Raw genomic sequence first — 17,934 nt, 5'->3', positions numbered from 1 at the left:
GAAGCATGTGACCTTACTAAAATCAGAGGGGGATAGAATTAACTTTGGTTTTTGTGGTGTGGTTTTTTTTTGTTTTTTTTTTTGTTTTGTTTTTTAAAATCCCCAAAACACAGTAATCTGAAAGGTGAGGTATACTTTCATGATTTCTTTTCGTCCTTCAGGTAACTCAGTCGTACGTGTGAAAATACAGCACATATTGCGTGGTCCTGTCCTCTCATCGCTAGCATAGAAATTCAGTTCATGGGTAACAAAGGCAACTTGTAATAATACTATCATTAAGAACAAATCATGGCTGCACCTGGATGGTGGTTTTGGGTGTTTTTTTTGTTTGTTTTGGGTTTTTTAAATTGTTTTCAGCTTAGTAACTGGCAATTTGACCATAAATCCTTGCTTTGCTAGCCTGGCTGTTGCAGAGAGAAGAAACTCGCACTTCCTGCATGCCTCTGCTTTAAAGACAGCTGCAGAGACATACTCCAAGGCTCCAGGCAAATTTCAAAGCATCAGACTGCAGGCTCAAGTGGGGAAGAACTCTCCAACAGTTTTACTGAAAGAAACTCATTCCATTGCTTGAGACAAAAAATAAAGAACCAAACAAGACTCGGCCACCCTAAACAAGATTTTGGGAACCTATGAAATGTTTCCCTTTCAGAAAAAGGACAGAGAAGCCTTTAACAATACTAGAAGCTTCCTACTGTTACTGTTTGCATTATAGAAATCACTAGGAACACAGCAAACATAACATGTATTATGTTCCACCCAAGAGCCTCTACTTGATATTTGTACTGGTATACTGGCATTTGTACTGCTTTGTCTCCGCTCTTCTGTCAGCAATCATGTCTCCTCCAATACCTCATAAGCGCTGCTTCTGCTCGTGGGATGAGACGCATCTCCATCTCAGAGTTGGCACTATCAAAAACTGTTTACTTGGTAGTGCACAGAACATGCTTTTAATTCACATTACGATAGCCTCAGTGTTCAGCTCAAAACCTGTCACAGTTTGCATTTATAGCCATTATTTAAATGGTTTAAATTGGCAACCAAACTACAGCCAAATGGTACGGTATTTCAAAGAAATGAATAAGCAACCTGGAACCCGAGGATGTATGTTCTTCATGCCGTAAGAGTTCAGTAACAGAGAATTAATGTACAAAAAAAAGAATAATCCACAGTTCTCTCCCTCCAGTGAGGTGGAAATATATCAAGTAGTTCCAGCAAAATTCTTGAATATTTAAAATTTGATAAACAAAGAGGTGTTCTTAATTACACATTTTACTGCATGAGACAGATGGAAAGTATTAGCAAATTGAACCAGCCAAGTAGCAAGAACATGTGGCTCCTGAGAACTAGAAAGAAATTAAACCCAACTTGGCAATTTAAATACTTCTAAGGATGTAACCCCCCCACCCGCCCCCCAGTTACAAGTTTCACCAGTGAAATACAATAAAGCCAGTAGCTTAAATATGTATTGTATTGAGATAATTTTTGAATTCCTGGAAAAATGAAAACTTGTGAGACAATTACACCATATCTTTCAGTAAACAATATGGGTAATCAATCAGTCTCTGCTGCTGCTGCTGTCTAGGATAAAACATGTAGAAGAGATTACTCTTCAGCTTAAACTATTCTTAGAAAGTATTTGAGGCAGGGCTTAGATTATATTTTATAGATAACTAATTTCACAGTATATAAGATTTGTCTCAACCCAGTGGCTTATGACTACCCATAAGAAAGCATTATATCATCTTTCAACCCATGACATCACTCTTCCACGCATACCCTTTCAGGTACTGGTTCACCTAGTGAAAGACATTTATATATAAATAAATATTCACTTAATTGGAACCATTCAAATTTGATATCTGGTCAAAGTAGAGCAACTTGGCTAAAGCTCTAGTTCATATAGCAGTCCTTGGTATATGTACTTCAATATTTTGACTTTTTATGTTACTGTTAAGCATAGTATCAGAAATAAGAGAACTTAAGAAAGAGAAGATGAGGCAAATATTGCACAATTGCAGAATGGCAGTGGCTGGAAGGGACCTCTGGAGATCATCTCGTCCAATCCCTCTGCTTGAGCAGGCACACCCAGAGCAGGGGGCACAGGACCGCATCCAGGCAAGGTTTGAACATTTCCAGAGAAGGAGATTCCACAGCCTCTCTGGGCAGCCTGTGCCACTGCTCTGGCACCCTCAAAGTAAAGTAGTGTTTCCTCATATTCATATGGGACCTCCCATGTTCCAACCTGTGCCAGTTGCCCCTTCTCCTGGCGTTGGGCACCACTGAAAAGAACTCGGCCCCATCCTCCTGACACCCACCCTTCAGGTATTTAGAAGCATTGATGAGATCCCCCCTCAGCCTTCTCTTCTCCAGGCTGAACCAACCCAGGTCTCTCAGCCTTTCCTCATCAGGGAGAGGCTCCAGTCCCCTGGTCACCTTCACAGCTCTCTGCTGGACTCTCTCCAGTAATTCCTTGTCTTTCTTCAACTGGGGAGCCCAGAACTCCAGATGTGGCCTCACTGGGGCAGAGCAGAGCAAGAGGATAACCTCCCTCGCCCTGCTGGCCACACTCCTTTCCATGCCCCCCAGGGCACCGCTGGCCCCCTTGGCCCCAAGGGCACAGTGCTGGCTCAGGGTCACCTCGGTGCCCCCCAGCACTGCCAGGGCCTTCTCAGCAGAGCCGCTCTCCAGCAGGTCACCCCCAGCCTGTGCTGGTGTGTGGGGTTGTTCCTCCCCAGGTGCAAGACCCTGCACTTGCTCTTCTGGAATTTCATGAGGTTCCCCTCAGCCCAGCTCTCCAGCCTGTCCAGGTGTCAGTGAACAGCAGCACAGCCTTCTGGTGCATCAGCCACCCCTCCCAGTCTTGTATCATCAGGGAACTTGCTGAGGGAATGCTATGACCCGTCAACCAGGTCATTGATGAATATGTTGAACAGTACTGGACCCAGCACAGACTCCTGGGGAACACCACTAGTTACAGGTCTCCAACCAGACCCTATGCGGTTGATCATGACCCCCTGAGCTCTGCCCATCAGCCAGTTCTCTATCCACCTCACTGTCCACTCACCTAACCCACACTTCCTAAGCTCACCTATGAGGGTGTTATGGGAGACAGTGTCAAACGCCTTGCTGAAGTCAAGGTAAACAACATCCACTGCTCTCCCTTCCTTTCAAAGAAATCGTACATGGGAATGCATTCCCTCATGTTGATAAAAATCTAGTTTTACAAGCAATTCTAAAGCCATGGCAAATCTAAACCACATAGTAAACTCCAGTACCTCAGTTTCCCCACAGTTATCACTGGCATAGAAGCAGTTGTCCCATTAATAAAACAGAATGAAATCCTCACTGACAGAAGTAGGAGAAATACAAGTGTTTTCTGTAGATTTATTCTCATAGCTCTGCCATGAGCAAGTTTTTTGTAGTGGAAATAGCTGCCCACAGCAGCAACTAGCGAAACAACTGGCATTAGCACATATGAGCCTTTGCCTCAGCTGTACGAGTGGTTACTTAACCTTTTCTAATAGGTGAAAGCTCCAACAGCTCCAAAGATTATGTGCAGTCTCACAGTGGCATCACCAACCTAAGTATTCCTTTTTTGGAAGAACCGTTTGAATTCCAAGCAAGATAACTTTAGCTAGGGCATCAGATTCAGTGCCCTCATAAACTATTCTATAAAATCAAATATAACAGACAGAATTTGATACTTACACAGTCAGTGCATTCTGAATAAAAATCCTATTTAGCATTAGCCAGAGAACTAACCTGCAACGCAATGGAAACTAAGTACTGCTCAATAGCGTTTAGTCACTGGGGTATGTATTTTCCTGTCTACAAGACCTCTGATTTTGAAACACTAACTGGTGTGCAGCAGAGCAAGCGCTGCATGTTGAAGGCTTCTTAACTGAACTATAGGATAATTGAGTGAACGTTACAGAAATGTTTGTAATTAAATCAATTTACAACCCATGAATACCTGCAGCTCATGCTGTAGAACTGTGAAGCACGTTTCTGAAAACTGCTAATAAAACATTGAGACTAGCAAAAGCTATAAAGAGCATTAAATACCATTAGACTTTTATATTTCCCTCAATTTTAACTGCTTTCAGGTTTGTTTACAAAACAACTCCTTTTAGCTCTTCTGCACTTTCATAGCAGATATAGCCATAAATAGAAACTGTAAATAGCAGTTTTCATAGTCTTCAGTATTAATACCTGTGGAAGAAACAGCAGGTGACCTACTTCCCAGGACACCCTAGAAAACTGTGCATTACTTAAACATCAGTGTCCCAGAACAGAGTATTACAGGTAGCCAATAAGACGACAAGGAGGTGTGGAATTTCATATAATACTAATAAAATTTTCTTTCACGTTACAAGAGAAGCAGCGATATAAGATTGTGGATTTCAGTTCAGTTCTGCTGAAAACAAAAACTAATGTGAAAAAATTTGCAGCAGCCTCAAAACACTTCATTGTATTTCCAAAGAGGGTCTACAAAATATTAAGAAGTTAACATACCAGTACTTTTAAGGAAATTAGCTCTTCACAGTGCTCAACGCTGCACTGATGTGGACCTTTCTTAGAAATATCTTAGTATTTTTAAAAAACAGAGTGATACTTCCATGGAAGACTAAGAAAGAAATCCACTTTGAACTGGGAAATCCAATTTTCTGGGAGCTCCAGTGCAGCAGAAGTTCTAAGCTTATTTCAAGAAAAACGCCAGTTGCACTTGCGTTGCACTTTCACACTCCTTGGCACACAATCCTTAACAATTGCCTTTCCTTCTCATTGCGAAGGAGAGAATAGCATAGCAACAGAGAGCAAGGTATTCCTTTACTGCAACGCAAACACGATGGTAGAGTAAGAGAACCCACATAAAATGTCAGCTTACGAAAAGCTTGCATGTGACACAGCGTAATAAGTATTGCTTACTTTAAGAAACCCATACATTTCATATCCATCAATTTTGGTAACGAGGTCAGTAGAAAATATTTTTATCCAAGAGAAGAGTATCAATACAAGCTCTATACTTAAAATATTCACATCAGCAAGCTGGTTTTGAATTGCGGGAAGCAAATGATAGCAGTATGAATGAAAGGAAAATTGATAAAGATTCATTTTAATTATTTACTTTCAGTACAAGCCTTGTAAAAATTCTTTAAGAGTAACTAGAGAATTACTATTAGAAAGAACTGGCCAGCACATTGTTTAAAAAAAGGTCAAGGAACCTTCTATTTATAATGATTAAAAAATAGTGAGACTGCCTTACATCTTTCAGCGTGCTGCTCATCAACCCCATTCCTGAATGGCTGCATGAAGTATTACACAATCTATAAAAGTGCTTGTAGTTTTATCTAAGGAATATAATTCTCTGATAAAGAAGCTCAAAGTTCCTACTTTACAGTCGAATATTACACTTCTTACTATGGGCCAGTATTTCAGAAGCTCACATACATGTGGAAATTAGTACTTCTCATTTGTTCTCATGATATTATATTTACAGTTTCAAGAATTTGAAGCAGAAAAATGAAACAAAGCCCAACAAAAAAGGAAAAGGGAAGGCTCCAGTGACTAGCAAAGAAGAAAAAAAATAGAAAGAAACTTGCACTTCGTATATATTCTGCTTGTGCTATATCAGATAATGTAAGTAACAGAAGTTAAAAAACTATATGCATATGAAGACATGCTTACTTTATCTACGCAGTCATCAAAAAATGCAAGGCTTGCGTCCTTGTCACTGACAAAAGAACACTCTTCAATGAAGCGAATAAACATCTGAGTTTTGGTCATCAGCGTGTAAAACTTCTGATGTGAACGATCTCGACTTTTGAGGAAACCTATATGGAAGTGAAGTCAGAAGCATATAAGAATGCCTAAAACAAAAAAGCCCTCACCAAAAGTCAGCACACATTCTCCTAATGAGCAATAACCTTTCTGTAATCTTTGCCACTATATGCAAGATTTCATGCACTTATATTTCTACCATCACTCACAACACTAACGCTGCAAATGTTTTTATTCATTAAATGAGAGAATCGAAAATAATAAATTAATATATATAGAACAAGTTTATGACTCTTCACCTTGTAGTTCAAAGAGAGAACTTGCATCCGTGGCTGTTTCAGAGGGCGCCTCTTTTATTGGCCTGAGATAAGACCTGTAACCTTTTAGTATTGAGGCCATGAAACACAGGAATGCTTCCTGGATCTCCAAGTCTAAGAGATGCAGCTTCTTCCCAGAATTAAAGTCATAGTCGTTCATCGCTAATTCCATTAATGCATCTTCTCTTGGTCTCTGTTGCACTGCAAACAAAATCAACATTATAATGTTTCACATCTCTTTTTTTCTAATATTGGTAAAAAAAATATTTCTCTTTATCCTACTAGATTCACTGGTTACTGAGCTCCATTAGGTTTGGAACAGTTTACAATATATGCAATTAAATTCAATCATGGCATGCAGCAATGGATTCTGCTTGACTTTATACAACTCATATCTCTGGATAATACCAAAAGCAAGATACCTTTACCTTTTCGGCACATTAGTTACTACAGCAACAGAGAGACCAGTATGGACAGAGCTTAAAAAAAGCCCTCAAAAAAGCTGTTTATATAAATGTGAAAATTTATACAAGAGCTGATTAAAGAAGATTTTTGGGACAAACACATAGATGGGATGGGTGTATCAATGTTTGGTTTTTTTTTTTTACAGTGCCTTTCATTTCAAAGTGTTCACAAAAGCAGACTGTACATATTAGGTACCTATATACACAGAGAACACTACTAAGACTCACTAATAGAAAGAAAGCAGGCTTTTTTTTTTTTCCCCATAAATTTCTAGTGAAATACCTATTCTTAAAGTAGATACTTGTATCAACATTTTAACACCATCAGAACTCTAGCTAAGACTTCAGTGCTACACTATGGCAACATCCTACTGTCGCAAAAAAGTGAAAGGATGTTTCATTACTGTCTTCCCACATAATATAATTATAGTTAACCTTACATTGATATCATGTTAAATTCTTATTACAGAGTAAATTGCTTAAAGATCAGTACCACTCTAGTTTTATAGAGAACATAAGGATTAAAATTTTTTCTAAAGAAATCCTCACAATAAAATACATCGAAGTTTTGAAGAAACAGACAATTTGTACCACCTATCAGCTATACACATTGTTTTGTGCATCACCCACCAATAAAATTTTGTTTCTGTACATTCTAATTGGGGCACAATTAAATTCTCGTTACCTCAGTGGCCAAGAAGGTGTAAACAGCCATTAAAAAAAAAACAAGTGCCCTAAATCCAGGTGACAGTTACAAAGATCTCATGCAATATGCTTTCCAAGAATGTATTTCTCAAACATAGAGTGTTGATCAACTCCATCTTTTCCATATTCTGATCTAAGTCTTAACCATTTGTTGTTTCTGTCACAGCAACTTGATTTTACAGTTGCATTATTGCTCCTTACGGCTCCCTCCAACACCTATGGTAATCATCTTCCAGGCAGACAGGTAATGTCAGAGGGCTGACTGACGTCCTTCCCACGTCACAAAGCCTGTTAGCTATGATGCCCAAGCACATCAGCTGCCCACGACTACATTTATATTTCCAAAAGTTTTGTTTTAAAGAATTTCACTATCATCATCCCTATCTATTTTTCTGTTTTCTCACATCAAGGTTCAATATACCTTGCTCTACAATATCTGAGGATTCTAACAACCACCATTTTTTTCTTAGAAGTGTCCAGTAATCACGCTATACATTTAAAACCCCAATGTTTATAAAACATTTGTTATTTCCCTCTTAAAATTTTAGGTAAAGTACTATCAGCTTGAGTGTCAAAGTTATCTCAAATTGTCAAGACATCCGCAGACTTGAGCAGGCTTTGAAGATAGAACAAAGGTCTTTATTAGGTTCTGGCCTACTCTTTGCTTTACTATCCCCTTCTCATAAAAGCTTTGCTTTTTTTTGATACAAGGATAATATCAATATAAAGGTGTATCTATTGAGCATCGCCTTATACATATGGAAGACTCCTCCACCCCAAAAGCCCCTACACGGGTTCTAATCTCTGGATTTAAAACACCAATTTTCCTGTTCTGTATGCAAACATTAAGTTTACTGTAATAAGTGGCTTGAGAATATATTTAATTAGCTATATTTATCTGTTGATGTGGCACAGCATATCCAATGTAAATTTTACTATGTACTTGCCCACTCACATTCTGCCAGTTGCTGATATAAATTACTTAAAGTGTTCATCAGATTTTTACAAGGTTTCTTTGGCAAGATCTTCCACGCAATCGCTTTCTTATCTCCAGTTCTGGAAGGAGGAAGAAAAAAAACAGCGTGAGTATATACTGGAATACGTGTGTACGTTAGACTGTATTCAGAGGATTTTTCCATCCCACCAGAAAAATGGGAGAACACATACAATTTGCTCCATTAAAGAAAGGACTGAGAAGGAATGAAAACGAACCAAAGTCAAACTTGATTTACTCTACAGAGATTTGATCACAGCAGCCAACTAATGCCCCGTATTTCAGGATGATGATTACGCAGCCGCGCTTTTTAGCGCTGAAATCAATCCACTTAGAAGTCATGAAAGATGGATTAATAGTGTTAAGCACCTACCACTGCACAAGCAACCACCACACATGCTATGTTCTGAGCTGTAATTACTTAAACTAGGATGGAGATAATGACCAGAATGCTCCTGGTAACCTGAAATCAGTTGGATAGGATAACTGCTTTGTGTTTGGTCCACGCAGATTTGGACTTAACTATATCATTATCATGATGAAAAAAATTACAACATTATTTGTCAACAGAGGGCACCAGCATGCCTCAAGACTATCGGTCACAAAGTTGCAAAAATTGTAAGCATTTGTTTAACACTTTTTTCTATATGATGAAACGGAATTAATCTGTTTAAGAAAATGCAAAGAAAAATCAGCTGGAAGTAGAATGAAGACACAAATAACTGGAAACAAATAATTTTCTGTTAATGAATATGTAGCTAATTAGACAAATACCAGAAGAAATGCACAAACACATTCCTCTTAACCAAAAATTAACAAAACCAAACCTAAAGTTATCGCAACCTAGTTTGAGCTATATCCTAAAAACTTCAGAGCAGAATTGATATACAAACATGGCATCAGCAGAAAATCCTTAACAAAAATTTCTATTTAAAAATACTTAATACATGCAACTGTCTCACAGTCCACACACAACTACTGAAGCAAAAATAAACCCACAAATAAGAAAATTTAGGAAGAAAAACACCTTTTAGTTAGGCATAGTATTGATGAAAGAATGATAATAATGATATAAAAGAACACCGACCAAAGACTCTGAGAAGTTACACTAAGTATATACTGAGTACATTATACTAAAATAAAAGTTTACTTCTCAAATACAAATTTGATTAATTTTGCATGTTTTAGAATCTCGAACTAGAAGCCTTACCGTATTCTATTTTTATATCACATCATCGCAAGGAAGTAAATAATTCTTTGCTTTGAATATCATAATAATATGGACTGTTTCCCAATGGTTTTTAGGTACTAGGTAATTAGTATTACAAAAAACCATAGTACTCTACACGGTTTTGAAGGAGAAATGTTATAATACTGTTATTTCAGTCTGTTAATGATGGTTTGATTTTAAGTCTTAATTAAGACCCTCACCCCCGTGAAGGTTCACACCTCTAATTCTCAACATGTAGTTCCAATATTTCATAATGATATGGAGTATGATTTAATTGTTATAATTTTCAAGCAGATACCCTTATGAAGATACTAGAATTTCTTCAACACTAAGAAAGCTGATAATGAAAACCAAAAAGGACTATTCTCCTCCAGGGACAATGAAGTGAGACACAATATGGTTAATTCAGGAAATGTGCCAACGTGTGCGATAAGATTTTAATGTACTAGAATAAAAGGCAATCATGTTCCATGAGGATTGTACCTCCACTCTGCCGTGTTGAACAGGAGGTATCATTTCTAGCGTGCTCATTTCAAGAAGGATGATATATTAGAAAGTTCAGAGGTTTAAAACAAACAAAATCCCACCAAAGTTTTGGCAAAAAGCTAGTTTTTGCCTTTGAAAGCAGGAGGCAAAAAAAACTTAACACAGAAGAAAAATTGTTAATAATTACTTACTGAGAAATTGTATTGGTATCTAGGTCAACACAGCTAACGTCTGGTGGAGGGTCATAGAGATCAAAGTATCTTGAATCAATTCCCACTATGAACGGGCATGGTGCACTCAGCACATCTGCCAGTGCCAAGGGACAGAGAGGAATATACGGGCAAGGCCAGTGGAAGGGAAATATCATCTTTGAAAAGATACAGAGACAAAAACGTAAGTTAAACATGTGTCAAGTATGCGAGTATAAACCACACTTCACTAACTGCCACTTGAAGATTATTTAACATGGCAGATAATTATTACTGAAAAATCTAGACGCAGATTATTAAATAAAAAATTGTGCTAATTTATCTGCAATTCAATTTGTTTTATTTGTAGGAAAGAGCTCTTCAATATAATAGACTGTATATAGCAGAGGTAGCAAAACAATGCTTAGTGAAGACAGGCAGGAAAATAACGTGCATTTAAAATTCTGCAAGAGAGATACAGTGCTATTTGGGAAAACCAGGAACTTGTATTTAGTGCATTGTGATGACCAAACAAGCAGCTTATTTACGATATTTACACACAAAGAACCAACGACAGCTGCTCTTTCTCTTCTGTCTTCATTGGATACCATTAGCAACATGAATTTTTCTCTCTAATGATCTTTACTTTTATTCTTATTTTTAAGTAACCTTTAAGTCTAACAGCACTACTACTAATTTTAGGTTTTATCTAAAAACCATTCTTTTTTCCACTTACAGGTGTATGATTAAAAAACTGTTACTTACAGAGACTAATGCCTCTGTCACACTAGTAAGGACAGATGGTCGCAATGAATGGATGAGAATTTTGTGTTCCGTCACAGCAAATACAAGTAGCGTTATTGCATTTTCAGGTCCTAAATTCTGAAGTAGTGTAGAAAACTTGCCACCGCTGTTACAGAACATAAATACACCGGCGAGTTACAAGGGACCATAAAAACCAAAAAGTTCAACAACAAAACACGAAACAAGGCATTAGAGTAGGATTTTACAAAAGTAAATCTGCAAATCTTTCTTTTAAAGAGGATTGTAAGGCAGACTACTTGGTACACTTCACTGTTGGGAAGTAACCATTCCTCACTGAATAGTAACCATGATTCCTTGAGACTCTTCCATCAGCCTAGACTATTTCCAGGACACATGCATGAAGTTTTTTCTTTCTGAGAAGCAACTTACAGGGAGACAACAGGTATTTCTTTAATCATTCTCCTGCACTGAGAGATGAAAGTTAAGACAGTCACAGAACTCCTTCAATTACCTTGCAGTACGATAACTGCACTATCTTGGAAGCCCAGGTACCAGCTCCTAGAAAGGGGATCTAACAATCTATATTCTGCCTCAAGAACCACTGAAATTATTTGAAAAAACATGGATATTGTTCATCAAGTATGCATCCTTGTCAGGGCGCAGGTCTAATCACATAAATAAGTTTCAGATACACTAGCTACAAAAGACACCAGACAAGGTAAGTTAATTTGCACAATTACAAGTCAAAGTACCAAATCTTTTCCACAACATAAATCAGAAAACATTTCACAATTAAGCAGAAGATACTGCTACTTACCTCAGTGGAAGGGGTGATGACACAGGTTGGCTAAGAATCAGGTTATCATGTGGAGATAGCTGGAAAAAGATTTTGAAATACATTCTTTTTATTCTGAACTTTGGAAATATTTATTAGAAATTACACAACTATGACACAGAACACCTTAAAATAAAACCTAAACTAAGCTGAACCTTATGTATCCCAGTTGTACAGCACTGTAAGAAGTTGTGTGCAATACTATGCTTCAGTACCTTTTTGTAAAAACCGGGCAAAGCACAATCTTCCTTTTTTGGTCAGAGTTGAATACATTGCATATTCATAAAGAGGAATTTAAACTAGTTAATACTGCAACAAATGGAATATATTAACTGCTGAAAAATGAAGCCTTTTGTATTTTAAGGGAAGTGAGGATCCATAGTTCATACACAGCTTTCAGGGGCCTGCGGGGCATTCTTTTTGAATTTAGCGGGAAAGAGATGGATAAAATGCATGAAGGGGAGAGATGGCAGATTGTAATGTAAAGTAATATTTTCTTTGGAAGACATGAGAATTAGGCTCTTAGCTGGTAGAAACATATCAGCTTTAACAGAATCTTTAAAATTTGCATTAGTTGAAGATCCAAGACAAAGATCTTATTAATTCACATTTCTTTCTGACAGTGATAGGACATCAAGAGAAATCATTCATATATTCAGCATGAATAGGAGGATTCAAATGAGTACAAGAATACAGATACACAATCAATTTATCAAAGCTCAGCTGATGTTTTCAGCCATAGTAAATCCAAGGTAACAAGATATGAGTAGCTTAATCCTTCCTGCTAAGTGGTCATGCATTTTCTATCTATTGTATAAAAGCACACTTGCTGAATTACTGCTGCTACTTCTAAGTCACAGTAACTTGTACAACTAAGCTGCAAGTTCAGACAACTTTTAGTAACTTTTCATTTCTGAGTATGTGTCACACTGCAGATGATGAGGCAACAGAAGTCAGATGATCAGACGAATTAGTAATACAAATGCTGAAGCACTAAACCACCTGACACTGTGCCTGGACAGTCACACGACAAAACATACGACATTAACAAGAGTCTATGCCATTCTGCTTCCTCGTGTATTTCACATAACAGAGCTTTTGAAGGCTGATGCTACATTTGGCTTCAATGACAAATGAGGATGGCCACACCACTCCACATGCTAGACTTATCGCTTGAAGACCTTGTCACCTCATGACAACCATCATCAGTAGCTTGTTCAGTGAAAGAATTCAGACACCTCATTTTTTCAGCCTGAGGTAACCTTCATAAACTATCCTCCAAAAGGAAGCATCAGCCTAATGTCCTACAACTTTTGTGTTTCAGCAAAAGCAGATAAACACAATCAAGCATCTATTCAAAGATCATGTCTCCCTTCAGCAGAAGGGGCACTTACTGCCCCTGTTCTTGAGAAGGAGACACATGTTACTCGACGTGCTCTTGAAGTTTGCAGGTTGTGAACACCTCATTAGAACAGGAACATCTTTGTAATAAGGGGATGTAGGACATGGAGAGCAGAGTCTAACAGATTGCAGATCAGAAACAATCTATCAACGACAGCAGCTGGAAACTGGCAACCAGGAACATTCCTGAATGTTTTACTAACGGCTATAATGTCTTTGAAACTTACTTTGAAAGTCAGACACATGCCACATTCTCTCTCACTTGTAGATCCATCACTTAAATGGATCTAAGAATGGGTTACACATCCAGACTGGCCTACGTGTAGTTACTAAAATATATCAGGTCTCATTTTCAGAAAGCATATAGGTACATCTACAGCAATACATATTCAGAAGGATTTTCTATACTAATTTTTTAGCAAAATACTATCATGTTTCACATTAACAAGCTTCAGAGACAAAGTACTATTTCTTCAATTAAGTGGAATCCAAAAAGCTTGTAATTTTCAAGAATACAGCCATTTCCCACACTATTTTTGGGAAAACATCTTACAATCACCTGTGGTTTTATTCAGTGCAGTATCAAACAACTCAAAAGTCCCCAAAAGCAGCTTGAAGGAAGTACTACTTCATAGACCTTAACTGCCACTGTCTACTCTAAGACCAGTGTGTTCTCCATCTGTTCTGTTATCTACTGAAGTTGTATTAGCTTGACACACACAGCAGTTTGAAAATAAGGTGTAACAGACACAATTTCACATCACTTACACCTATGACCTCAGATCTTGCTCTGGGACATACACTCATGCATGCTTTGACAGAGTTCCCTAAAAATTCAGGCTAAACAATTTAAATTTTTTTCTCTAAACTCACTTACAGTTCTCTGTAAATGTCTTTTGTGTTCCTTAGCACAAATATTTCATTGAATGTGAATACAAAAAGAAACCCCAAGATGTAGAAATACTGTGTTTTGAATTGAAATTTAAAACCATAATACAAGTGACAGAAGTGTCAGATACAGTTTCAGTATAACTGTTCTCCAACCCCTTTTCAGTAACAGTAATAAATGCCACTTCTTCAGAATATCCAAATACACTAAGGAGGATCTTTAATATTGAATGCATTCTATTCTATAAAGACATAACCCAAGATTGTATTTACTCTGAAAGACTTCACTGACATGGGCTACGGCATTAGGACTGAAAACTGCACAGAGCTCTCCATATTTCATTTCATACAAGTAGTAATGGAAAGTAACATAATTTGGTAAAAACTTGTTCAAAACCACAGGATTGGTGGAATAACTACAACCAGAATACAGATGTCTCCTCCCAGCAATAAAATTTTAACATGTCTCTACCCGTTTTGCCTCTTATGAGGAAAAGTGAAGACTTAACACTTCACTTAAGAAGTCTTTGAGATAGGGATTTCCTCTCTCCCACCAACAGTGACATGGGTGAAATTTCAAATAACAGTAACCTAATCCTAGCAATTACACCATTTCATTGACACACAGTAAAATATGCTGGGTCTTGCAGGTAGGACAGAATAAGGGTCATATTTGATAAGTGTGCCTCTGCTGAACGCGCGTGGCTCTTGCAGTTTTCAGTAGGAGCTATCCGTTATGTAGAGGACAGCATGAAGCCCTTTGGGAAAATGGGTAATCATAAATACACTCTTCACATCTGTTTTTAATTTTATTTATGTGTTTATTTTACACTCAGCCTTCATACAGTAGCAAGAAGAAAACAGTTCAAAAGCTATTGCAAAAAAAAAAAAAATCAAACCAGATGCCGACTTTGAGTCGTTTTTCACCAATTTCCATATATTCTGAAAAAAAAAAGTTCTAAGCTTACTAAACAGTATCTTGTAATATCTCATTAAAGTCCTTAACTAAACTGGAAACAACAGTAAGAAATCTGCAAAAATTAAGTGTACGAATTTAGGAGAAAAATCCTGAACAAAAAAGAATTTGAACATAAAATTTTCCATTTTTTAAACTGTTCAACAGCTGTTTTGTCTTCACTTAAGACGTAGCTATTAAGAAGAAATTTACACTTACCTGAACTAGAATTCTTGGCCTCTGAGGGGATGGAAAAGGAACTTTATGCATGAAATGGGAAATGTGTCTAGAGGAAAAGAAAAATACTGATTTAGTAGAAATTATATGTTCAAATTGCTTTACCTCAAGACAAAATTATTGCCAGTAAGAGAATTTATTATATAAAAATGGCAGATACTTGCTCAGAAGACAGAGATTAAAAAAAAAAACAGCCCCCAAATCCTACAGAGATATTCTGACCTTGAAAACTTATTTTTCTACTAACAACAACTAAAATGGCAGGCCAGATTATCTTTTAGACTACAAGCTTGGTTTGTGACACTGAAAAATTACAAGGAGGTTTTTGGGGTTTTTTGTTTGTTTGTTTTAAAATCTATACAGTAGAAATATTGATGTTTGAGAATCACAATACCATTTTACAACCCTGCTTCTGAGGCTGACTTGAAATAGCACTATACCTCAGAGACTAGCACTGGTTGTTTGCAAAAAAATATTCACAGCTGAGTATCAAGGACAGTCATTAAGTTCATCCATTTTCTTTGCATCCATTTTCTTAATTTCCAAATATAAAACGTTATGTAAGATTTCTGATTGAAAAAGTGTTAAGTTTTTCCATATACTACAAATACAGAAAAATATTTTTAAAAACTGAATAAGTTCTCTGTTTTATAAATTGATTAAACTTACAAAAGCTCTTAAAAAAAAAATCACATTTCAATATAATACACACTTATACATTAAAAGAAACCACATGTGATCAGTAGAAACTCTGGAAGAAACAGGTAATCCATCATAAACTGCATGCTACTGCACATCCTTTACTGTGATTTCTGCAACTTTTACCATTACTATGATGCAGACAACAACCAAATTTTGAAGAAATTCAGAGAAACCCATAAATAAGCATTGATTTATATAGAAGACTTGTTTTACATGTTTCTGATTCAAAGCTATATACTTCATACATATATTTCAGTGTAGCTGCATATTATGCCATTATATGTATGCAAAACCCATCATTTTTACTGTGTTTTTAATTTTGTGTATTTGTGCTAGGCTTAACTTTTTCTTGCAGTTCTATAATCACACAACTGGCATCAACCAGAAGCAGGCTTGTGCCTCCTCTTCGCCACTCCTCAACTGACCTCCTTTGTGTCAGCATCAACGTCTGTGCAGCCACATGGCAATGACAGCAGCAAAGAAACAAGGCTGAAAACGGATTTGGGGTTTTGTCTTTATTACCAGTGTATGAAGATGGTGGCAGGTATGTGGAACATACAAGCAAACATGAAGGGAAAGGCCTGCTGCTTGCAGAAGCAGGACTGACTGAAGATGTTCAAATACACATGTATGGCACAGACAACCTCCATCATCATTAAAACAGCCAAAGAAACTAGGCTAGATACTGTATTAACCTCATGCAAGACAGTGTAGCTATATTTAAGTTATCCACAGTAAATTGGCCAGTCAGTTTACAAATCTTAGAAATGAGAATAAGCAACTAAATCTGGAAAAAAAATTAAAACATTATATTTCTCATTTTATTCATTCCCAAAACTCAAAAACCAAAATGAGTTCTCAGCTTAAAAAAAAACCAACAGAAAATCTTTTCATTATTGGAAGTTTACAACATTAGAATTTTAAAACAGGTATAGTAGATACGAAGTGGAATAATGAAGCGGATAAACAATCACAAAAAATGCTTAATCCACAAAGTCTCATAAAACTTAATATTGAAGTTTAATCAGAGAAAAAGACTGATGTGTAATAAAGTAAAAAAGCAAATACTGCACTTGAAATCTGATGCATTAAAAAGTTATGTTAGCCTAGAAATATTAAATGATATTACATATCAATTACAGATATCAACCACTTGTTGCATCTAAGGATTTCCTCTGCATTTTAAAATGTGAAATCCTGTGTGTAAGAGGAAATTAAGTTTATTTGTCACATAGAAAAGGATCACTAGTGCAAAAAATTCAATCTGCTTTATTCTCTCTCATTACACAACAAACGGGCATTGGAAAAAATGCAAAACTATGTATTTCATTCTCCTAACTTAATGTATGCAACATTAAGAAAGGAATTATAATCTTGCTAAAGGGTGCAAAGCTAATTAAAAAAGGCTTTCAAGATACCTTTGCAGGCACTTAAATCACAAATACAAAATCTAAGCTTTTTGAGGAAGTAGGTAAAGATGCATTTAATCAGTGGAGAAAAGGGCTAAATCTAGTATAACTATTATATTTAATGCTTGATGACTGAAGTCAAAAGGATGTTATAGGAAACCTAGAAGTGAAAAAAAGAGCTCTCATCACTTAATGGATTTTTGAAGTTACTTACTTCTCAATGGGTAGAACATGTGGACCAGAAATGGAGTAACGATACAGAAAGGTAAGAAACTTCTTGAAAGCATCAAAGAAAGGCCAGTGAGAGAGCAGACAGATGCATTTATTTGTTTGAACTGTTCTGCATGTGTCTGACTTTCCCTCAACAGCAGCTGCTAATCCCAGTTGAGATTTTTGTTTCTCTGTGAGATTCTCTTCAGGATACAGTTCATAAAACTGAATAGCAGCACCATATACCTGCAAACATAGTTATTTGAAGTCAATAGATCTGCCTCAATCTTCAAAGGGATGTAACAAACCCAAAACATGCAAGGAAAATCAAGTCTATATTATTGTTGGAAAAGGTACATTAAAGCA

General features: G+C 36.8%; 1 protein-coding gene across 4 annotated transcripts in view; it reads right to left on the bottom strand.

Annotated features, from left to right (window-relative positions):
- The window catches only part of DENND4A (DENN domain containing 4A), a 58,698-nt gene that overhangs the window by 20,588 nt on the left and 20,176 nt on the right, over window positions 1-17,934 (bottom strand). For all 4 annotated transcript variants that reach the window (XM_064456065.1, XM_064456068.1, XM_064456066.1 and 1 more), the window contains 8 exons: window positions 17,573-17,814; window positions 15,230-15,296; window positions 11,749-11,807; window positions 10,932-11,076; window positions 10,170-10,345; window positions 8,223-8,323; window positions 6,081-6,299; window positions 5,689-5,834 (listed from right to left, as the gene is read on the bottom strand). In XM_064456065.1, the coding sequence (XP_064312135.1) occupies window positions 5,689-5,834; window positions 6,081-6,299; window positions 8,223-8,323; window positions 10,170-10,345; window positions 10,932-11,076; window positions 11,749-11,807; window positions 15,230-15,296; window positions 17,573-17,814 (1,155 nt within the window). The remainder of the gene's footprint in view (window positions 1-5,688; window positions 5,835-6,080; window positions 6,300-8,222; window positions 8,324-10,169; window positions 10,346-10,931; window positions 11,077-11,748; window positions 11,808-15,229; window positions 15,297-17,572; window positions 17,815-17,934) is intronic.

Source organism: Phalacrocorax carbo, chromosome 7, assembly GCF_963921805.1.
Source record: "Phalacrocorax carbo chromosome 7, bPhaCar2.1, whole genome shotgun sequence".
Classification (NCBI taxonomy): domain Eukaryota; kingdom Metazoa; phylum Chordata; class Aves; order Suliformes; family Phalacrocoracidae; genus Phalacrocorax; species Phalacrocorax carbo.
The sequence above is the reverse complement of the archived record's forward strand: the minus strand, read 5'-3'. Positions and strand labels throughout refer to the sequence as shown.